This window comes from Megalops cyprinoides, chromosome 17 (assembly GCF_013368585.1).
Source record: "Megalops cyprinoides isolate fMegCyp1 chromosome 17, fMegCyp1.pri, whole genome shotgun sequence".
Taxonomy (NCBI): Eukaryota; Metazoa; Chordata; class Actinopteri; order Elopiformes; family Megalopidae; genus Megalops; species Megalops cyprinoides.
Genome location: NC_050599.1, coordinates 7,533,400 through 7,557,157, shown reverse-complemented (window position 1 = coordinate 7,557,157; position 23,758 = coordinate 7,533,400). Strand labels below are relative to the sequence as shown.

At 46.5% G+C, this 23,758-nt stretch overlaps 1 protein-coding gene across 1 annotated transcript in view; it reads left to right on the top strand.

Annotated features, from left to right (window-relative positions):
• pinx1 (PIN2 (TERF1) interacting telomerase inhibitor 1) overlaps nt 1-23,758 on the top strand; it is a 30,762-nt gene extending 7,004 nt beyond the window's left edge. Inside the window, exons 6-7 of the mRNA XM_036550412.1 lie at nt 5,671-5,753; nt 22,498-23,758. Coding sequence (XP_036406305.1) covers nt 5,671-5,753; nt 22,498-23,190 — 776 coding nt within the window. The 3' untranslated portion in view covers nt 23,191-23,758. The remainder of the gene's footprint in view (nt 1-5,670; nt 5,754-22,497) is intronic.

Sequence of the window (23,758 nt, the reverse complement as noted above, 5' to 3'; positions counted from 1 at the left end):
TATTATTGAATGTCTTCTAGGAATGCGGGGAAAAGGTCTAGTAAATTTCTTTGAGTCCATCAATAGGCTGACAGCCTAACCCAAGGACCTGCCTTGCCCAACCCATTGCATTGCATTGGTGTGCCATGTTGTTATAGAAACACAATTCCACAATCATGCATGTCCTGCAATATGCAATATGTTGTTCAGGCAAACTTTGGTTTTGGGACCTAGTAATTGGATTGCGTGAAGGAGTGGTTTTGTGGTCTTTTCCCTCACTAGAGTTTCTCAGCTTTAGTGATCTGTGAATGTACTGGAATGTAAATTTAAGGGCCACAAGAAGACTCTGATTAATACATAAGCAGTAATATTAATATACATTTCTTTTAGGTAGTGTTAGGGCTGATCTTTGGGTCCTCAGGCAGGATCCTGGCCTAACGTTTCTCTTCTCTGCTCAGCAGATTGGCAAAGTGTTCAGTCCCATTGCAGTTGGGCCAGGTGCAGTGTGTGGAGGGGAGTGATTGAAGATCAAACATTACTGTCCCTGGAAGCAGGGGCATCCATTCTTCAATGGCGTTTCACAACATGGAACCCAAAAGATGTTTTTGGCTTTAAGCCCTTGATGATATTGGACATGGGATTGGGGTTTTTGTCACGCTCATTGTCTGTTTGACAATGGAATTTTTGCATCAGCTCGCAGGTACCTGATACAGGTATCCAGACATCGCTGTCAGTGGTGCAGGAAGGAAATCCCGGGGATCTGAAACTGAAAGGTGGCATGCGCCTGACTCTGCGGGTTGCCAGATATCTGGGCAGAAAACGTGTTGGGCAGTTAATGAGCAGCCGGTCTGACTGGAATTCTGGCTTTCCCATTGTCTCCCTTGTTGCTAGGCGACCCAAACGACACACGCATGTACGTCTGTTTACTTAGCTGTTGCTTGTCTGCTCGGGGTTGTGACAGACAGAGATTGAGAGGCTGAGTCGCTGATTGGTACCGGGAGGGTAGAGTTTGAGGGCGAGTCCGTCAGTGAGCGCTTCAGGAAGGGAAGACGGGCTCGCTGGAGCTCCAAACAATCATCATTGTGTCAGAGACAGGCGGCGCGGGCTACGTGTCACACAGCGTCCTCTGGATCCCCCGGGGTGGTGATGCTCAAACCCCCTACCCCGCGTCTTTCTGTCTGTCACTCCGGATACCCCCCCCCCCCCGGTTACCAGCGGTTGCCAGGCAGCCCGTAAATTGCTCCGCACTCGCATGCTTTTTGTGTAAACCCTGCGCTGTTTTTATCGCTTGAGCTAAGGCTGCTAATGGTCTTACTGTTAAGTTAAGCCGTTTACATTGGGACTCAAAAAGGTTATGCTAAGCCATGATCGGTTATGCAGCTGGTTTCTCTTCTTTCCGCAAATCTACAAAGAAGAGGATAGGCAGAGGTCTCCCTTCTGAAAAGAAATGATTGATTCATCAAATTCCCATTTTAGGCATTTAATCATTCAGTCCAATAAGCAGCCAGCACCCTTAGTTATGTTTCATTGAAATTCTGTCGAACAACTGTATCTGAAATTCTGTGTTGAACAGCTGTATCTCAATATGTAGGTTGTCCTGTAGTGTTGCCTATAAGTGCTGTTGTATCGCTAGCATTTTTTTGGGTTAGCTGCACAGTGAGGTTCCGATAAATTCGTCCTGCTCCTCTACCACACAGTTGGTTAAAGTGGACTCAAATGTGAGAAATGGGAATGGTGTCGGAGTCGAATGAGTTGAATGTGTAAATAGAATTTGATAGAATAGAATAGAAATAGAATAGAATTTGAACATATGATCAGTGTTAATTTTTTTGTCTAAAGTGATTATTAATCTATTAATCTAACTGAATAGCTTATTAAAGGGGGTACATTGGGTATTTTAATATGTGCAAAAGTGTCATCTTGAGCTGTGAAGCGCAGAGGTGTATCTACTAACTAACTACTGGTGCACTGAGATTTTTATGTCTTAAATGCAAAAGACATGTGATACATGTATTTTTGGCTCCTAAAATCTTGCCATGTACTTTTTATGTCATCAGTTAGTCTTTTTACATTACATTATTGTCATTTAACAGATGCTCTTATCCAGAGCACCATGCATACAGTAAGAGCAGTAAGAGACAGTTTTTATCCATTTATACAGCTGGATCTTTGCTGAGGCAGTTGTGGGTTAAGTACCTTGCCCAAGGGTACAACACCGGTGCCCTGGTGGGGAATCGAACCAGCAACAATTCGGTTACAAACCCTGCTCATTACCACTACGCTGCACTGCTGCATTGTCATTCATAAGGCATTTACCTTATCGCAGATGCTTCCCCATATCAGGTTTCTTCTTGTTATACTGGTATTTTTCTGCTGCAGCTTGGCAGTGTGTTTGATTGTCACTTCTGTCAACAACTGAAGTTCTTGTGGATCAGATTTCATTTTTTGTTCATGTGTAATCTCTTATCTGATGGCCCGCTTAGCGTCTAAGTGGGCCATGTTCCAAATCAAATTACTTCACAAAGTGCCAAAAGATTTTTTTGAAGGAAGAAGTTCATGTAAAAATCTGGTTGTTTAATGCTGTCATCAGTTATATAATTAATCTTCATAGATTACCCGCAGAATTGAAAAACATTGCACCTGAACCTCAGTAAATCAGGCCCTAAGTGTTGATACCGAAATGTATTTTGAAAAAAAGTCAAACCTTTTAATGGAGGTCCTTCTTATGCCGCAAAATAAGGAAAATAAAAGTAACTACACTTCACATGTTTGTGGTGTGCATGAAATGGTTGAGAAATTGTTAATCTTTTTAACAGCTCAGTTCCTCTGTACTGATGACACCTCTTGCTGTGAAGTGGTAGAGTGATATTACCTGGCATGGTGGTAGGACACAGTAGAGATGCTATCTGAATTTAAGTGTCGCTGTGCTGTGGAGTATCTACGTTACAGTGTCAGGTCACACTGCAAAAGGGGATGTGCTCCCCCAACACCTGTGGAGCAGTGCTACCCAGTGTAGCAGTGTTGACAGTATTAGCATCGCTATTGTGTGCTGTCTATGAAATTTTGTTCTTTGTGACTTATTATTACATTGCTGTGCAATGCATGTAGCCATGTTTTATTTGGAAGGTTGTTGTGCTTCCTTATAACCTTGATGTGTAGGAGTTGAGGTTTGTCTCTGAATGATCGTTCCCTTTAACCTTTCACATTGACTCCAGACCTTGCCAAGCGCAAATTCATCAACTGAGGGCTAATTCAGGAATGGTACCACAACTGTTAGCGTAACAATGGTGAGGGACTTCAATATGCAGTCTTACCTCAGTGTGCTTTGCTCTGAACTGAGTAACAGATACAAGCAAGTTGTGTTTTTTGTTCTTACACAACTTTTTTCATTCAGGTACTGCTAGACACGTATCACAAATGGAGACAACCGGCAATCAGATTAATTGCTGATGTTTAAGGCCAAAGCACTGTGGTTTGATTGAATAGAGATCCCTATTTCCTCCCATAGCATGAGTTTCGTTTTTTTGGGGATCATTCATTTCAAGGCTTACTTTGTGCTTGTCCTTTAAAGCCACAGAAAAGCAGCAAAAAGTTGAGAATGTCAACCCAGACAGAAGTGCCGGCCCACGTGGGTCGGCCTGTAAAGCAGAGATTGAGCGCTGTAGCGGACATCGGTGTTCGGGGGTGGGGGGGACGGAACCCGCAGAGACGGGCCGGGATCGCGGCTGGCCGCTCGCTCTCGCCTCTTATTGATGTCCTGGACCTGCAGCTCCCTGTATCAGGAGCATGGAGGATTGATGGCCATCCTTTCTGCGGGGAAGGCGCCAGCGTCTCCAGTGCCCAGCACATACCTGCAGTGTAAACCAGTAACCTCTTTTTAATTGTCTTCTCATTTATCACCTGTCACACTTTACACCTTTACAACTTCTGATGTGAAATTTAGTTGCTGAAAGCCACTACAGTCCCTACTTTGCCTTTGCACTTTTTTTCCCCATGACCACAGACCATGGTACCTGGCAGAACATGTCTTGCCTATAACCATTATGGTATTTTGTGCTTGGGTTTTATGTTAGTATCAGAGAATAACATTGTAACCTGTTGGGAACATCCTGTTCTTTCTCTCTCTCTCAGTCTCTGCTTTTGGTCTCAGTATTTGATCTCCCTGACAAGTGCTTCTGTCTCCCTCTTCCTGCGCAGAAATGTTTTTACAGAAATCTTTGATCTGTCCCGCATGGCGTTTAATTCCCCAATTAGGCTGTTAGTTGGTCAGATTAGCGACTCCTGCTGTGAAATCCGGGCTTAATCTGGGTTGGCTGGAGTTTGGTGGCATTTCGCTTTCAGATGGACTGTGGCAGTAAATGCAGTACTTCACCAGTGCACACTCACCCCCACAAGCAGCTGTCCTGTTTGGATTGAAAAGCAGTGTTGGCCTCAGTAACCCTCACATCCTGCTCAAGACATTGCAGGTACAGAGATTGTGTGCGCTTAGTGTGCACATTCTGTTAAAGACGTTGCAGGTACAGAGATAGTGTGCACATTCTGCTAAAGACGTTGCAGGTACAGAGATTGTGTACGTGTTCTGTTAAAGATGTTGCAGGTGCAGGGGTGGTGTGTACGTCTTGCTAAAAAACGTTTCAGGTATAGAGACAGTGTGCATGTCCTGCTAAATGTGATTAAGGTACACAGGTGTTGTGCATGTCTCTGTAAAACTGTTGCAGGTATAGACACTTCTGAGTAGCCCTCTCCTCTGGCCTCTTTTCCACAGGGCACTCTGCTGAATGTCTTTTTTAAGAGGAGGGCCCCTTTGTTCTGGCTTGGCCTGCCTGTCCCAGACTGCTTGGTGTCTCTAAGACTGGGCCGGGGCTTTGAAAGCAGGGGAGAAGTTAAGAGCAATAAATAAGTAACTGTTATCAGGGGCTGGCTGGAGGAAGAGGATGCAGCTGTACGAACACGGCTTCGGCCCGAGCGGCGCGGGCCCGGGGGCTCCTGAAGGCTGCAGGCTTTTGGAAAAACAGCAGCTCTGAGGCGTGGCCCGCGGCCGAGGTTTATTTTTCTTTGCCTCTTATCCCCCCAGTGAAAACGTAATGTGCCACGGCCGCAGGAGTTTTCCACTCTTGTCTCTCAGAGGCAAGACGCGAGCGTTTCATTCGATCCTGTGGTAACGTCTGTCCCTTTGCTCAGAAGGACTGGAGTGTGATTCGCAATGATAGAATGCGAAATCACACCCAGGGAAAGTCTTTGGTTTGATGAGCCAAACATTAGTAAGTTAGTCTTCTAGTGGTTTGTTTAGTTAGAGGCACCAACTACACACTGCCTTCATTTTCATATTGGCATTCTTAACCACTTTTTCCCCTTAGGATTTTGAAATCAAATCTGTTTCCTATCAGACAGATGAATTAAACTATGACAACAATCAGTTTTCCCATTCACAGCCTTGGATGACCCTTAAGACAGTGCTGAGCAACTTCTAAGTGAATATCACTCCTCATACTGATGTTTTGAAGACTCTCTCACAAGGAAGGACTTAGTTGTTTATAGGATATTACAAAGGAGAATTGAAAAAGACAAAAATAAAAGATGCTGTAACATGCTGATTTTGTCCTTTTTTGCAACAGAGGGTCAGGGCCTTGAACATTTCCCCCACTGGTTTACATGTCCTTGAACATCTCTCCTACCGGTTGTGTCTTGCAGGGAAGGACCTGTCCAACCGCAGCGAGACAGACCTGGCTTGCATCTTTGGGAAGAGGACGAAGAAGTCGAAAGACCAAGAGGAGGTGAGCGGTGCTGCCCGAACTTGCCTCTTAATCCCGCGTCCATTTTTAACTCCTGTAGCTGTAATTCTCTCTCTCCCGGGCCTGTTAGACCTGCTCTGTGACAGTTGCATCATGTTTCACCTGTACCCATTATCAGGCTCAAATAACTATTACTGGCTTTGGGAGGGAGAACCAGGTGGAAATCGCTTAAGGAAAGTCCAGAACATATTCAGAGTGTCCGGAGCACTCAGAAAGCCCGGTGATCATCCACTCTGCTCTACAATGACTCATCTATAGGAGTGCAAAGCTTCTGTAGGGACGGATACCACAGAAGGCCGCAGCTCCGTGAACCAACACGCAGATGTTAAGGCAGCGTTCGGGCTTTCTCAAACCACTCCCGTCATCAGAACCAACTGGCTCCCTTGACAGCATCCGGGGGGGGTCATGTGACCCCGGGCGGCACGGCGTCCCCAGCTGGCGGTGCAGATTAGCTGTGTCATAGCGTGCAGGCTGACTCCAGCAGCAGCGCAAATCGCTTTAGCAGATTAATGCCTCGGCGGGAAGCGCCAATAGGATCTGTTACAGGGCCCCGCGTCGCCTCCAGGAGCGGCCGAGGGATGAGGCCCGCACAAATCGCTGTGATGAGCCTGGCAACCTGAGAAACTTTCTCTGGCCCCAAAACTTTGGGTGATAGTCCGAGTAAGCTGGTTTACTCTCCTCAAACCTTGGGCGCAAGACACAGTATACCAGTTAATTCTGTGTCTCCAGTGTCAGTTTATTTTAAAGTTTGGCGCTTGTGAATTTGTCAGATGTAGGCTATTGTATTTTTATGGCCTCCTAACAAACATCATGTCAGCAGCAGGTGCATTATGTGAATATGTTTAAGAGATTAAAGTGTGTCACAGCACACACTAAATAAAGTGGTATTTGATATAAATTCAGCATTTCTTGTAAATGAAACAATATGTGAACCTTTTCATCAATATAATCTGTTATGTACTCTCTTTTAAAAATTTTATAGGTGTAAGTGCTGCAAGTCTTGAAGTTGTTGCTTCTTGTTTTTGAGAGATGAGCAGACATGACACCATGGAACAAATGCAACAGTTAATTTGTTCTGGTTCTTCTTCTTTTATTGAAAATTATTGAAGCGTCATTCGTAACATGCTGTATTTGGCAGTGGAGTGTACTTCCTGAGTGTTGCCAAGTTGAAGGCAGCGTCGTCTCATCTTCCACTTCAACATTTACCAGCCAGGTGCTGTGCGACGTCACTTTCTGTTTTGGTCACAGTGACTGCGTTGCTAAGCGCCAGTATTTATTCCTTGAGAATGAATAGAACTTTTGAGTATGGTCTAACTTAATCAGACCGGAGAATTTTATTGGAAAGAGGTGATGATGGATGACACTTTGAATACCAGTTAACAAGAGAAAGTATCGTCATCAGATTTATTGGCTATTTTAATTGATTGAAAACATTACCCAGAAGAGAGAGGCCCATAACCGCTCATATTAGATAAGTACCTGCGTGTGAGTGCATGTGTAAATGGTGAGAACAATGCGATTGATCTCTCTACACCCCCGTTTGAGGGACTGCACTTTGCAGTATAATACAGCTGAAGTCCCTTCGCGATTGCGTCTGTCAGTAGTGTGGGAGGTGAGTCTTGTGATTCACATGTTGGGGCAAATACGTGTTCTGTCTCACTAATTACAGTGCTCTGCATTTGAAACCCGAGGCATTTCAGCTGGAGACACATAGAGATATTTGCTAACGCAGTGACAAAATGCTGCAAATGTGCATAAGTACGGATGTAAAAACTGGCAACTTTTACTCTTGTCCTTTTAAGTTGGCACGAATTCAAATCACACCAGAATTTGCAGGACATCAAACATCATGTTTTGATCCATTTTAAAGCATGGGCCCCAGAGTGTATTTCTAAATCCAGCAGAAGTTGTGAACTGGTTTCCTGTTCCCCCCGATAGCAGGTGCGAGTCGGCCTAACAAACAGCACAGTGTCCCTCTGAGTTTTGGCTGCGGGACATTGGCGTTTGGATCCATATTTCTTGCTAAAGCGCTGGACCCAGCCGTCACAACAATGGCCCCTTGCTCCCACGTTGATTAAAATTGGAAACGCAGGCAATATTTTTTTTTTTTGTGAAATCGTTTTGGTTGGGACTGTTATTGTCCCTTTCAGGAGAAGCACGGTTGAACAGATCGAAATACACCCAGCAGAATCACAATGGTGTCTCGAGAGATCGGGAACATGGTGGCACGGACAGTGGGGGGCTGCTGGGGGGGCGTAGCTGTTGCCTCTCTGCTTGATTTTTGGACCGGGCTGTTTGTGTGTATGCATGTGTTTTTGAGTGTGTCTGTGTGCGTCTGCATGCCTGCGAGTGTGTGCGTGTGTGTGTGTGTGTGTGTGTGTGTGTGTGTGTGTGTGTGTGTGTGTGTGTGTGTGTGTATATGTCTGCGTGTCTGTGTGTGTGTGTGCATGTGTGTGTGTTTCCTTGTGTGTGTGTGTGGGTGGGTGGGTGTGGGTGTGCGTAAGCACTTGAGTCAGTGTTTGTGTACGTCATTGTACGTCTGTGTGTGCGTGCATGTGTACGTGCAGTGTGTGTGTGATTGCGTGTACATGTGTGTGTGTGTGTGTGTGAGAGGGAGTGCTTCTGCATGTCTCTGTTTGTGAGTCGGCCTGTGTGTGCCTGTATGTGTCTGTGGATGAGGTGGGGGGGGGGAGTGTTTCCTGCTCTATCTGGATGAACTTCCCAAAAACCCCTCCATTTTCGCCACCCCCCATCTCCAGCTCCCAGCGCTCAGCTTCCTTCCTCTGGAGCTGTGCTTCCTGACTGACCCTTATCGCTGGTAAAAACGCTCGCTGATAACCGCTGGGGGGGTGGATGTGGCTGTCCCCTGGCCGCTGCCCACCAAAGGCGAGCTCACCCGGGCAGCGGGGGGGTATGCACAGACCGCCAGCGTTTGTTTACACACCGAGTGTGTGAGCGCTGTGCGCCCACCCGCCCCCACATACCCGACCCCAGTACCCTCTTCCACATACCCCCCCCCCCCCCCCCCCGCATTCCCTCTTCCACATACCCGTCCCACCCAACACCCTCTTCCACATACCCGTCCCACCCAACACCCTCTTCCACATACCTGTCCCCCCCAACACCCTCTTCCACATACCTGTCCCCCCCAACACCCTCTTCCACATACCCGTCCCACCCAACACCCTCTTCCACATACCCGTCCCCCCAACACCCTCTTCCACATACGCGTCCCTCCAACACCCTCTTCCACATACCCGCTCCCAGTACCCTCTTCCACACACCCCCCCGCATACACTCTTCCACATACACGCCCCCCACATACCCTCTTCCACGTACCTGCCCCCCCACCCCCCTGTACCCCTCTCGGACCTGCATACCCTTCTCGGCCCCCCACCCCCACATCCCGCCCCCAGTGTTCCATCCTCCATGGTCCCCGCCCTCCCCCCACACCCACCCCACACATCGGCCCCTGTGTACCCTACCTGGTTCCCGCATACCCACCCCTATGTACCCCTCCCTGGAGCCTGCGTCCCCGCCCCCGGCCCTCACGTACCCGTCTGTTAGAACAGCACCCTCGGTTCACCCCTGTGCTGCTCACCCACTTTGATTTCCCCACTGCATAGATCACTGAAGCTTCTGTCATCTCTGTCACTCACAGGTCACTGCTAATGCCACTGTCACATGTTTTTTTTTTTTTAACATTAACTGGGGCACTCCAGGAAACTGAGGTGCACCACAGAAGTGCCATTTTGTCTGTGTTTGATGTGCTTTGCGTTTGAAGTCTTTCTGGACACCTGCTCTCACCTCATGCATAGTTCTGCTGACTCAGGGGGCAAGAAGGCCCTTCATTTTTCCAGGGCTGGGAAATGCAGCAGAGGTGAACAGGACTGATCTGTTTCCCTTTGACACACGCTGTGATGTGTGAAGGTGCAAGCATGAACCGATAAACTGATTTTTAGGGACAAAAAGTGTGTTCAGTTCTCTCACCAATCAGCTCATATACCATAGCTATAAATGGAGATCTTGTAGACAAACTTGTAGGTTCCCTAAACACGGGCCTCTTTGAACTCCAGTGGACCAGTAAGCGACTGCAAGCAAGGTTCGCAGTTTTCTGGCTCTGTTTTGATCAGTGAAGCACAGAACCGTAGAGGAGTGGACTGCATGGTTTGTTCTGCACCTGCTCATATGTGTTTAAAGTAGTTACGGCTGTCTGCATTTTTTTTTTAATGTAAAGCCTCAAAACTTCCACAGAAGTCAGGTGTTCAGGTTCTCCAAGCCTGAAGGCTGATAAATGCATGAAAATTTTTATTATCATAGTCAGTGGTGTTTTGATAATTCATCAACTGACAGATGCAGAGGTTGACGGCTGAGAAGGACATCCCTGCTCACCCGTCAGCAGCAGAGGGGGGGGCTTCCTCCTCACTCTCCCTGCCACCCCTCCACCACCTCCCGCGTCCCTGAAAACCGCAAACAATAAACACCAAAAAACGCAAACAATAAATATTATTAAACAACCCCCCCCCGCCCCGGTGCCCACACAATCGCCCGAGCAGCTGTCTGTCCGAGGGCCCTCTCCGTGATCCATCACCGTGCCCACGCCCGTCAAAGCCCCCCCCCCTGCCCCCCTCCCCCCCCATCCTGCGCAATTATTCAGCGCAAGATAAATGACGCGCGGCTGAAAATCAAAGAGCCGGGCACTTTTAAATGAAGGCAGTTGGCAGCGCTCCGCTCCCCCTGCTTATCGGCGCTGAGAGGCGCCCCCGGCCGCCGCTCCGCTCCTCCTCGGGGGGTTAGTTAGGGAGCCGCGGGGAGAGGCTGTGATTTATCTCCTCTCCCCCTCGCCCGGCCGCTCCGGCGGGGCCCCCGAAAGAGCCGACTTGGCTCTAATGTGTCTCTGTGAGAGACCCCGCATTAAGCTGAAATAAACCCTCCTGCCTCCCGGTGAAAAATGTCCCCTGATTGGCTAATTAATCAGTCAAAGGGGAACGACGTGGCCCGTGACATGAGGGACCGGAGCGGGTGAGCGCACGGGCGCGCTGATAAATAGGCTCCCACCAACTTCATACATCAACGGCACTTAGTCATTTTTTAAAGCTGCCGTTTGCATGAAAGCTGAGATCGCGGGGCCCTTTTTTTTTTTTTTTTTTTAGTTTTTAGCCTCTCTTTTTCTTTTTGTCGTTTTTGGGGGAAAAAAATTCCTCACTCAGACAACTGTTTTGTCCGAGGCTCTTTAAATATCGTCTCTTCTGAAGCGTGAGTTGTTCGGGCGTCGGGAGGGACAGACATCAAGCTGTCTAATGCCGTCCGCCGTTTGTGTCACTCGTACGTGTTCCGGCCGGTAACAGATCTCATTGTCACGCGTTTGTCTCCGGATGTTTGGCTGTGTCATTATTCAGCTATTCTGCTTTCACCCATAAAATGCACAGCTGCAGCGATCAGTTTTACTTTTTTATTGTACATTTATATTCACGAACCGTTTTAACCAAATGTGTTATTTTAAAAATCGTCATAGCCTTCACCACGGTTTAAATTTGTTACCTTGGTTCTCATAGCCCTTGCAAGATTTGTTTCCAAACGTAGAGATGTCTCTAGGCAACCTGTTGCCAAACATTTTCTTGCCGACAGCAGCTTCCCCTCTCATTGTTAAACTGCTGGGCATGTGCATCTGCTTTGGTGTCGCTCGGTGGACGGACCAGGTATTTGAAGCAGCACCTATTCTGCTAGCAGGGGCCAAACCACTGTGTAGTTCACATTTTACAAGCTAGAACAGAAACAATGTCTGTTGTGCTTTTAACTAGATTATGAAAGGTGCAGATTGAAAATCGCAAAATGTTGTCCAAGATTTTTGAAGTTCAGTCACATTTAATAAGCAAGGTGAAATATTGTTCAAAATGTATAAAAAGAATGTATATCAATGACATATAAAATGTGTGACTAATAGTTGCGGCAAGCAGGCAGTAGCCAGACAGCTCAGGGATGAATGCAACAAAACCTGTCCCATATTGTTGTGTGAATAATTCTTTAGTAACTATACCTTTAAAGGTAATCCCTCCGCAAATACACCGCCTCAAATTTGACTTATGCGCAAGCAAAAATAATGCAATTGGCACACCCGTTCTGGATGATCATGTAAACATGTACGTAGGTCATTTATGATCACCTAGGATAATTAATTACAACCTGAGAGCATTTTATATTTTTATATTTTATATTTACATTATATATGTATATAGAAAGATATATATATAGAGAGAGAGAATTTTATATAGGTTTAATTTTGGAATATTCCTCCTGCTTTCAACATATCATTGGAGAGTGAATTAAAAATAAAGTCTTACTTTGCATAACAGTAACGCTTTTACTGAAATAATAAAATAATAACCATCAAGAGAAAGAAACAGCTTCACAGAAAATGTGGATTTTTAACATGGAATCAGTTGTCAGGCTCAAGCTGTATCTGAAAAGATAAGCAATATTAAGAGATTACTTCAAATCCCCCAGTGGTCATACATAGTTAACTTTAAAAAATTAAAAAAAAGAATAATTTCTGTGAACATGAAACCTGAATCAAACTGGTTAAAATTTTGTCTACAGGTATGTGGGTGAATCATTAAATATTTTAATCTTGATTGTTCGGTGTCAATAATGTTATATATATTGGTGTGAACATCATGAGTGCGCCATGTCTGTGCGCATCCACAAGCCCTTTCTCTGTGTAGTGCCATAAAAAAAATAAACTTGGCATCATGCCACCCAGCGTTGCTGCAGAGATGTTTGTGTGAAGCACTAGGCTTTTTCCCAGAACCCCTTGGGCTCAACAGGACCCCAGTTCCCAGCAGAAAAAAGGATCATGTTGGATGTTTAATTAAAATGTCACACCTGTTAGAGTCACATCCTTTACCTCAGTAACTGTAGAGCTGAGTTGATATGTGTTGTCCAAGCATTTGTAAAAGCATTTTATTAATGACAGTAGAGTGAGGCTACATAAACCCCTAACGGATAGCAGCTACCGGCTGCTTTGATTCATAGACTTGCAGGAACTAATCAGAAGACTTTTTCCACTTCAGTAAATTACTCTGATTGGTTCACATTAGTCATTGGTAGTACATGGTGGTGCCACCCATACTGGGGTGCATGAAGCCTCACTTTCTCATAACTACAGCCTAGACAGTTTGCGTTCGGCAAACCGTAAAGCTTCAAAGCGTCAGTGATTGCCACTCTGAAACTTGGAGATCAGCAGCTGGCTGTAAGGTGGCACATGGGCTTAGTCCTCTACAATCTCAGAGACAGTATAATGTGTTAATGTGATAAGGTGTTACTTCTCGCCACTGTGAATAGGCCAGATACAGGTTAGTTCACTTCCCTAATGTTTTTCAAGCGGATCTCAAGCGTTTCTGAAGTTCTTAAGCTTGTCCTGTCATCAGTTGTTTTCTGTGGGATAACTATTGTTTTGGTAGGAGTCGCTCCAGACTCCAGTGCTTCTCTTGGCCTGCAGTACGCAGTGTTCAGAGGTGTGGTGATGAGCACGCAAAAGGACTTAAGTCACTCCTTAAGTAACAAAGGCCATGTAACAGTCAGACACGGGGCAGCACATGTGAAAGGAAGATGGAGCTTTAACGGAGGAAATGCCGCTGAGTTGAAGGCTTGATTTCAGACCTGGGACATACCAAACAATCTGACTTTTAAAGCTGACTGAGTCAGACAGCTGTACATTACATTACAGGCATTTAACAGGCACTATTATCCAGAGTTACTTGCAGCGCAATAGAACATAAGTGTGTCCATTCAAGTTAAGTGAGCAACAGTGTCAGACCAGGCTAACACCACTCCCAGGTCTACAATGCGGGGCTCCACCGACCAAACTGTGGAGAAGTCGTGATTGGCTGTGGCCGGAGAGGCTTGTTGAGATTTTCGCCTCCGGGTCCATTAATCTGTGCTAATCAGAGGTTGATAAATGGGGCTGTGTGACCTGGCGCAAGGCAGGCAGGAAGGCGGGCGCATGGGGTTGCCGTGACCCCCGTGACCTCTCTCACTCCCACTCCTACTGTAGGACAAAGACCAGGAGCAGTGGGGGGGGGGGGGGGGCATCGCCCACGCTTAGCCTAAGTGAAGAATCGTGCATCCGCGGGTGCTCCCTCCAGACTGCTGCTCCTCTGGGTGGTTTTTTGGGGGGGAGTGGTGGGGGTGCTGCCATTTGGCAAACGCGGAGTGCCTCTTTCTGTTCGTAAGGTGCGTGGGATGTAAGGGTGGCCCGCAGGTGCTGATACAGGAAAAATTGGTTATTCCTTGCCCCTCGGGTCAACCCAGGTCACAGCCCTGACTCTGACATACACCACATTTAATGAACCATGATTGGCTCCTGCGGTAAAGATTTCTGTTCTTATTAAGAAGTGTGACCAGAGTACATCAAATGTAGAAGTTAGTAGAAAGCAGGTATGTTGTGTCTACTGTAATCTGTAGTTAATGCATTACATTGAAATGTTCAGAAACATCCCGCTATAAAATTTTACCAATGTGGCAGCTTTTCTTTCTGGTTTTTGACAGTTATCCCAAGTCTGTGGTCATTTGCTCAATCCTTGTGCCTGTCACTCTTACTGCGGGTATGCTCAGTGAAGATGTGCTCAGAGAAGATGTTTCTCTGACAGGTAGAGTGGAAGAAGGTGAACTAAGGCTGGTAGTGACCGCAGTGCCTCTGGTTTCCCCTCTCAAACGGGTTAGACAGATTAGCCTTTACACTGTAGTACTTTGAACTGGAGATGAGACCCCAGCCGTCCTGACAAGAGTCTGGACAACTTGGTAAGAATGGTTCATACCAAAAGGAAAAACTGAAGGCCTAGACCGAGCGCACCTGCTTGGAGTGATTGAACCCTTCTCTGGACTCTGCAGTGAAGACTTGCAGTATGAAGTAGGGATTGTTCATTCAGTAGTTTGTTGAAAAGGCCCTGTTGGATCCACTGCATGTACCAAAATTGAAAACACAGACAAACTTAAGAAGGAATGTAACGTGTCATTTTTGATACAACAAAAATCATTACAGAATTTTTGCTCATGATCGGGGAACACCAGTTTAAATGCAGTCCACGAAGCTGTGAAATACCAATTGACTTTATTTCACGATATATACATTATGGAGTAGGAGCAATATAGTCATAACACTTTGGACATAATGATGATAGTCATAATCATAAGCGGCCACGCTGCTGAAGGCAGGGGACGGTGCGCTCTCCCGATGCGTTCGTGAGTGTGGCGGCTCGCTTGCCCTCCGCTGCTGCTGAATGACTTGTTTGTTGTTGAGCGGGGAGCTCTAATTTGATCTCAGATAACATCTAATTGCCTCAAACAAAGCGCTGCCTTTTAAGAGCCGGTCTGTTGACAGGACCGTTGCTGCCGCCGCGGAAACTAAAAACCCGCCAGTGACACCCCCTCTGGCAGTCACTCGAACACCAGCACCCCCCCCCCCCCCACCTCCCCCCACCATACCCGGCCAGCCAGCCCCCGGACACGTACAGATTAGCGCCGAAATCACCGTCTCTTAGCTACAGGCCGAGTCAGGAATGCCGCACTGGGTAATTACTGCGGGGCAAAACTAACTGCCTGCAGATTTGCAATTCCTCGGCTGTTTGTGGCTCCTGGTTGCATTTAATCACAACTTTTTATTGTAATAAATCACGGCGAGGAAAATAAATGGTCCATCTTCCACCTGGGCTTTGAAACCTGTGCTCCTGGGGGGTAGTACAGGAGAGCAATTGCAACAGAAAGCAGGAGTAGTGTAGGTATACCTTGTATAAGATTTTTTTTTTTTTTGCTCTGTTTATTATACTGGAATACAAGTACTGATCCTTAGATCACTCCAGAGGGGTTTCTTCAAGCCACAGAGCGCCTCTGTGTGAATATATGTTTTTAAAGATGGTTTTATGTTTGTCTGTTAATTTTTCTCAAGATGGTCTGGAAATAAAGATATGTAGTTGTTTAAGTGGCTAAGAATTTTTATTTTTGTGGAGCTTAGTTTTGTAATATTCTGTCCTGTCCAAACTGGTAATTGAACACTAAATGTAGCCTTTTTCCACATGCAACGAGCATAAACCCACAGATCTTTCTAACTCTGACTTTACCCGATTGGCTCAGTAAATAGCCAGCAGTATAAATGGACGGACTGTGAAAATTGTAAGGTATGCAAGTTGCGCTGGATAAGAGCATCTTCTGAGCGAATGTAGTGTGCACTGTAATTATTTTACGCCTGCCAGAAGCACTCCACGAACTCAGCTCATGGTCGGCCACAGTGGGCACTGTGTCCCTGGCGTGACAAACCGTAGCTGCAAGAATGTAAGAGTGCTGTACCTGGGATTCGAGCCCGCAACCCTCCCTCAGTGTGAGACTCAGCTGCTGCGTGTTCATTGTGAGTGAACAGGGCTGAGCTGTTGCTTGTGTAAGTCAGAGAAGAAGAGGGCTCTGCTAGGCGAATGCGCTGGTGTGCGATTCTCTGCAGATACGGTGCGATCACAGCGCTAACGGAGGAGGGAGCCACCTGTTGAGGAACCCTCACTCATGAAGGATGACGGCTGTGTTCCCGACGCCCATCTGGGAGAGAGGGGCCGGCTAATCTGAGCCTGATCTATAATCTACATCCGCAGCCGAATTTATAACCGTGGCAGGACAATGAGGGCACGGCTGCGCAATTAACAGGCTTACCGATATCAGGCGAGCCTTATTGGCAAATGGGGATTCTCCTGCTTCACGATGCCATCCCAACAATTAACCCTCTAGAGGCGAATTAGCCCTGGAGCGACGCAGGGGTTGAGGGCGGTCGTTGTGTCTGCATTGATTTTTTTTTTTTTTTTTCAGAAATCACAGGAATTATCAGCCCCTGCATTGATTCCTGTCTTGCACCTGTCTGTGTGTGACGAGCTGGCAGCGGTTTGTCTGAGTCTAGCGCTGTCACTGACACTGCAGTGATGAACGGCTTTGTTTTTTTTTTTTTTTTACCCACCCCCCCCCCCCCACCCCCCCCCCCGCCCATTTTATTTTTATTCAGCAAAATCTTTTAATTTAAGAAATGTTTTTTTTTCCTGTCCCCACAGGAAGGCAACGTGTTCCATCAGGAAAGGCTGAAAATAGACAAGCTGTCTAGAAAGATTAGGGTTTCAACAAATCTGTGTGCAGAACTTCTAACTACTTTTCTGCCAAACAGTCAATAATCAAGCTCTTGAAAGTGGTATATGGGCAGTGAGAACATCTCAGGAAATTAATAGAGTTCTTCGTGGTTGAAATGATTTCACAGGTCAAATTATGAGCAGGTGCGGGTCCTCTGTACCTGAGGAATGCTAGTATTGTAGTGTGTCAGGCACCAAAGACTGAAAGACTAGTCCCAAGCCTGTCTGTTTTTCATACTAATGGCTTGAAATCATTATGGAGTGCATGCCACGCACTGACCTGAGTAAACCAGGCTTTCTGTTCCTGTCCCCACCTCAGCGGTTTTGAATTTCAGGGGGTGGTTCTGGCTACCGGTTTTTAAAATTATATTTTGGGCACTGGGAAACTGGATAGCATTAATTAAAATGTGCAAGGAACATGACATTTCTACATCCATCAATTTTACTTCGTCGTGTACTTTGCGGTAAACGCTGTTTTAACTGTTAACTGTTTAGCTGTTGCACTCTGAGATGCACATTATTAAAAGCTGACATTATTACATTATTTAAAAAATGTGCAATTTTCAGGTGTAAAAAGGTGCCTCAGAGTGGAGAGTTGGAGTTTTTAATGCATACACAGATACTTCTCAGTCATTTACAAACATTAAACGTAAACATAGAAGTGAATGTGTACATGAAAATTCATGAGAATCCTCTAGCATTTATTGCGTGTACACAATGGTATATGGGCACAAGTGATGATTTACATTACATTACATTACATTACATTATTGGCATTTAGCAGACGCTCTTATCCAAAGCTATTTGATGTGAGTGGTACAATAATGGTGTACCCCTTACTCAAAATGGTATGTGGAAGAAATGGATCCATGAATGCAAAAGAATGGATTTGATCCCATCTCAGTGTGATGTCAGAGTAAGGCATACTTGGGGCTCCTGTCCCTGAAGAGTGCAGAAGATAGGACATGTAAATATGATAAGGTTACCTTTGCATCGACAAGGTCGTGATCAGACATAACACCTGAGAGGAAAATAGTAACTAATAATGTTCAGAGGAAGAATAACCATGTCACAAACAATAAAGTGTCTATGCACCATTGTGCTTTTAATGAATTATGTTTTAATAAAATATTATCCAGTTAAAATCTCCAGGACTTGAATTAAAATGCACTGCCATGTACGTAGTCTTTAACTAGATTCGTGTTTTTTAAAAATACTACTATTTTCTCATTCAGCAGTTGCTGAAGTTATTTACAGATGTTGTCAAGGAACTGTAATAAGTCTTGCTTAAATGTATTGCTCAAAGTTATGGACCGTCTCGGTGTCAGTCTTATTACCCAACACTGCCTGTAGTACCACTCCCCCCATGCTCCCAAATCCAGGTGACAAATCGGTGAGTGCCTACAGTGCAGACAACACTGTCTTTTAGGAACCCTGGATGTCTTCAAACGAATACTCTGTCAAGCAGTTAATTTTTCACCTAAATTCTGGTACATAAAATAGCAGTGCTTAGGATTTCGGTATGCGGAATTAGTATGCATGTTTGATTACAAAAAATCCTTATAAATATTTGGCAACAAGCTGCGTGAGCCATTTAGACATGATTTTGGTTTGTTAAACGATCTGTATCCTCCTGTTTGGACCGGGCAGATGTTCCTAAGCTGCTGGCTTACCGCAGCGTCCATAACGTTACGGCGGCCGGCAGCCGCCGCTGGGAGAGGGTTTGGCATGCGCCGCGGCGTCTCGGCGCGCGAGCGTTCCCGGGCCTGGATGCGAGAGCGAAGCAGGGGAGTGTCCCATTCCTTTTCGAAATCCTCCCCCCCCACCCCCCACCCCCACACACACCCCCAGTCTCCTGGAGCTCCTCCCTGCCTCTGTGCTCAGCGCTGCCAGGAGAGGAGAGCAGGAAGGGCTGATAGCCGCGAGTCCGCCTCTCTGAAGGAGCCTTATCTCCGCTCCGCACACGCTGCTGGGAGCGCAGCCCCTTCCTGCAGCTCCGCCACGCCGCGCCGTGCTGGGGGGGGGGGGGGGGTGGTCGGTAGGACGGGGACGAGAGCCAAAGACTCCCCCCAACAATGCCCCCCGCCTGCCGACTTCTCCTCTGCCACCGTCGCAGGCTTTGGGAGGGGTGCGGGGGTGGAAGGGGTGGGGGCGTTGTGGCTGGTCGGGCGGATTGTCACATTGAGGGGTTTTGTGGGGGGGTGGGGGGGGTGCTTAAAATAGACTCTGGAGCCACCCCAGGGTCATTGGGGAGAACGGCCTCACAGACAGCAGACGTCACCTGATGAACCACACGTTCGTGTCTGTGCGTGTGTTACATTGTATTTACCAGCTCTGTCTGCGCTCTAACATCCAGCTGGACTGGAGCGTAATTCAGACAAATTCAGGCAAAGTCAAACTGAAGATGCACTGACCAGTATGCATTCAGAGAATGTGGTACTTGGTACTGTGTTGTATTCATCATCATAGTTTGTGATTGGTAGCTGTTTGGAAATCTGTTCCCCTTCCAGGTGTTTGTCTTATCTTAGGCAGCTTTGTCTGTTTGCCTTGGTAAAATGAGATGGATTTTATTGGGTTGTTATGGTAGGTGCTAAGAGAGGGCAGGTATGGGTATGGGTTATGTATGAATGTAAATATATACATGTACGCAAGCGTATATAAATGTGTGTACGTGTTAATGCATACATCGGTGTAAGTTTGTAAATGTGCACATGTGCGTAAGTGTGTGCATACGGACGTGTGCACAGGTATGTGTAAGTGCTTAGCTGTGTGTAAGTGGCTAAAGTGCTGCAGTGGCTCAGCTCGGCTCGTTTCGGTGGCCATGTGCAGATAAAGCTAATAGGCGTCCCGGTGCTGAGAGGTGCAGCAGCACACAGGAGGATTCTCCCCTCTTTCCCAGGGCTCTCATTTCACACACTTTTTCCAAAGTGGCCCCCAGCCATCAAGCCAGAGATAAATCCTCACTCCCATGCTGGGTTTCGCCCCCGTCCCTGCCGCCCGCACCTAATGAAGGCCGCTGTGTAATATCTCTGAGTGCAGAGATTTTCTCCCTCCGAGCCCCGGGAGAAAGTTTGCTTATTTCAGCTGCCCGTCGTCCTCCCCCGCTGCTCGTCTGAACTGCAGTTTATTCCGGTGGAGGAAGAGGTCTGTGTTAACAAACAAATCAGATCGTGGAAACATTAAATCAAGTCACTTCATTTATTTCACTTGAGGAAATTATATTTATTAAACATTCTTAAATGAGCATTTCCCCAGAACTTCCGAACAGGTCCTGTCATTTCAGTGCTCATTTACACCGGTTCCAGCGCACTGGCTTTAGACGGCATAATTTTGGCACTTTGACACATCACGCTGTCTGTACCCGCTGCACCCCCATGCCTACCTGATGGGCTGGGTCAGAATGGCAGCAAAGGTGAGACAGTGTCTGTGATCTGGCTGCTTCTGGACAAAGTGTGTGTTCACTGCTCGCTGTGTAGAGTGCAAGCCTGAAGAGATGGAAAAAATGTTTGTGGGTAAATTCAACTGTTTCAGGGGGAGATCTCAGAACAGCATCACATCCAACATGCGCTCTCCATCTCAGACAAGCCCAGTCCAGAAGCAGCATTCCACAGACAGGAAGCAGCAGTCGAATTCTGCATGTATGTTTTCTTCCCCGAGGTCCTGCTTTGGAGACTGTGTACTGAGGAGCAGTGATTCGCCTTCATTACCATAAGATTCTCAAGGTAACCTCCAGTCTTGGGTCATGCTCTCATTATCTTCGTGTGGCATGTATATCTGCCTCTGTAATAAAGCAGTGTTGGGTAGAAGTCAGTTTGGCAGTGCCTCCCAGACATTAGCGACAGCACGGCATTGTTCACTGCGGTCCTGGGAGCGGGTCTTCATAGAGGATCATTACCCGTTGAGGCAGCCATTAGGAAAATGAAGACTAATGGGACGTGGGGCCCAGATGACAAAGTGTTGGAGGTTTACAGCGTAAAACACGCCTGAGTGTCGTCTTTTCCTAAAGGTCACGTCACTTCTCACACGCTGTTTATCAGCTATCAGCCTCAGCAATCCCAATGGACCGGTTAACATTTGCAAAACCCTGTTGTGAGGTCCATGCAGTCTTGAAACCATGTCTGATGGAACAAGGTGTCTAACAGTTATGTTTTTGAAAGTTGCCGCATAGCAGTGATTGAAGAGAGTTTTACCATAAATACAGTTGTGAAATATATCAGGAAGTATACAGATGCACAAAAGCGGAAGCAAAGAAAAAAAATGGGGGTTGTTATTTTTTCCAGAATCTGTAGGAGGTGTAACCTCACACCTACAACTTTCAGGTTTTTCTGGAATATCATGGAACCGCTTGGTTAATCGTGGGGACTAAAACACCCACGTAATCCATTCTCCATATTCTCCCTGCCTCTCTTAAGAAACATTTAATCTTCAAAAAGTGGGTTGGACAGAGGGGGGAAAAGTAACCATTTTAAAGAATTTACTTCTTGGACACTGTAGAAATCTCATATTTCCTGTCAGGGTAAATGGAGTGTGTGATTGAGTGATAAAGAACAGGTCTTTGACCGGAGCCGAGTGATGGGGCTGCTCTATGTGTTGAGTGACAGGCTGCACTGAGCCTTGTGTGGGCAGGGCGAGGGTGGACGTGCAGGTGCTGCGGAGAGATCTGGCCGTGTCAGAGCTCGATGTCGGTGGCTGGTTTTCACTCCGAATCAGCCGTTCCGCGGCTGTTCTTTTGAGCCGCGTTAATGCGGGATGCCTGCTGTTGGCATGGATATCACGCTACGCTAATCTGTCAGGACACATGCGCTGCGTGAATTGGAAGCTGGGTTTTTCACTCTGCGTGCTCCTCATTTTCCCGCCGTTGTGGGGAAACTCAGATCCTGAGTAGGAAACTGCTGTAGAGCCACAGTTCTGCAGATGTTATAAATGGGGAAATAAAATGGTTTATTATTAATCCTTGTGTCTGGATCAGCCATGTGTGGAAATCTAGTCTTACCTGTCAGGTAGAGCTGACTTCATATAACTTCCGCTAAGCCAGTAAGTGATGCCAATTCTTGTGTCACTCTGTCAACACCATTTCTAGTTTTGACTGTGTATTAACCATCAGGGGTTCGATGAATGTAACTAATCGTGCAAAAATGTGGTTCGGTGATGATTGAGGGACGTTAAACTAGTGTCACTGATGTCACAGGAGCGTCTGCTCCACCCAAGCCGAAACAACTTCTCCAGAAGGCATGGCCGTCTGGAGGATTGCAATATCGCCTGGGTGTTTTTTTCGGTAGATAATTTTTTACGTAACAGGCAGCTAGCCTGGTTCTACATGAGGTGTGGAACAAGTCTTTACAGGGTTTGATTGATGTGATTTCTGATGACTAAAGGAATAACATCTTTCAAGGGCACATCATGTACATTTATCCAGACAAAACTGCACCTTCAGGGGTTTCTTCGTCAGAGCTGGTGCCCAAAACAGGTTATTCTTCTTAATTTAGCAACAGTGTTGCAAAAAAGGGGGAACTACATGTTTACTGTGTGTGGAAATAGATCTGTCTGACTTCCTGATTTTCTTATTTTTGTAGTCTGGCAGCAGTCAGGAGTCCCAGGAAGAGAGCGAGAAAGGTGAAGCAGAGGAAGTGACCCCTGACCCCGAAGCAGAAGCCGCCATAAACACAGTCACCAGCACCCTCACCATGCAAGAGTACTTTGCGCAGAGGATGGCCCAGCTGAAGGGACGGCAAGCCTCCGCAGCCACAACCGAGACCCGGGAGGATGCCCCAAACACCACCCTGGACGCCTGCGGCCACGCCCGGGACACCCTGGCACTGGGAAAAGCCAAGTCCAAGAAGAAGAAGAAGAAGAAGGAGAGGGAAGAGGAGGCGCAGATGGAGGAGAGCGCTGATCCCCACACAGACAAACCCGAGGCCCAGGAAGAGAGCAACACGGGCAGAAAGAAGAAGAAGAGGAAGCATGCGGATAGAGAGATGGAGAGGGAGGACTGTGCCATTTCCTGTGCTGTGGAGCTCTGCGGGAACCAGGATCAGGTTCCAGAGGACGCTGTCAGCCATGCACACAGGAAGAAGAAAGCCAAACGGTGCTCGGAGGAGGAAACACAAAACTCAGATGCTGCAGCGGAAGAGGAGACTGCAGATGCGGAGTCTAGTGATAAAAAGAGGAGGAGGAAGAAGAAGAAGAACAGGGAAGAAGGGGAGCCTCTCGTTGAAGAGGAGAAAAAATGCAAAAAAGACAAGAAAAAGAAGAGGAAACATGATTGAATTTGTTCTGCCTGAATGCTCCGGCTCCCCTTCCAAGAGACCCCAAGGAACCCTTACCTCACCTGTTTGTTTCCAATTTGACAACTGAGAATGCAAATAATCGAAGATAAATTTGCAAAAATGTTTGTCTCAACCAAGGTGATTTTACTCTATGGAAATGTTAAAATCTCAGAATGAATTTTGTGCGAGAGACCGTTATTTATTACTAATTCTCACCTTCAGAAGAACTTTGTGCCTCTTCTGGAAGATAATGTACTGTAAAGGATTTGGGCTTAGATTAAGTCCAACCACAGTGTGCTTTTTCCTCAACCTAGAGAAAAGAAATTATAAGCCTCAGTGAAATAGGTTGTGTAAAAAATCAAAATATAGCAAAACTCACTTAACTTCGTAAAAGTGACGGACAAAGCACATTGTGATTAGATGGAATCTGGACCTTGTAATAATGCTGTCATAGTTAAAATCTTATCTTAAATCTCCATATTTTTAAATCAAGTGTTCTTAGTCTGGGAAAGGCTGTTATAGAATTGTCAATATGTCTTTCCTTGTGTAGTATATCCACCACCACACC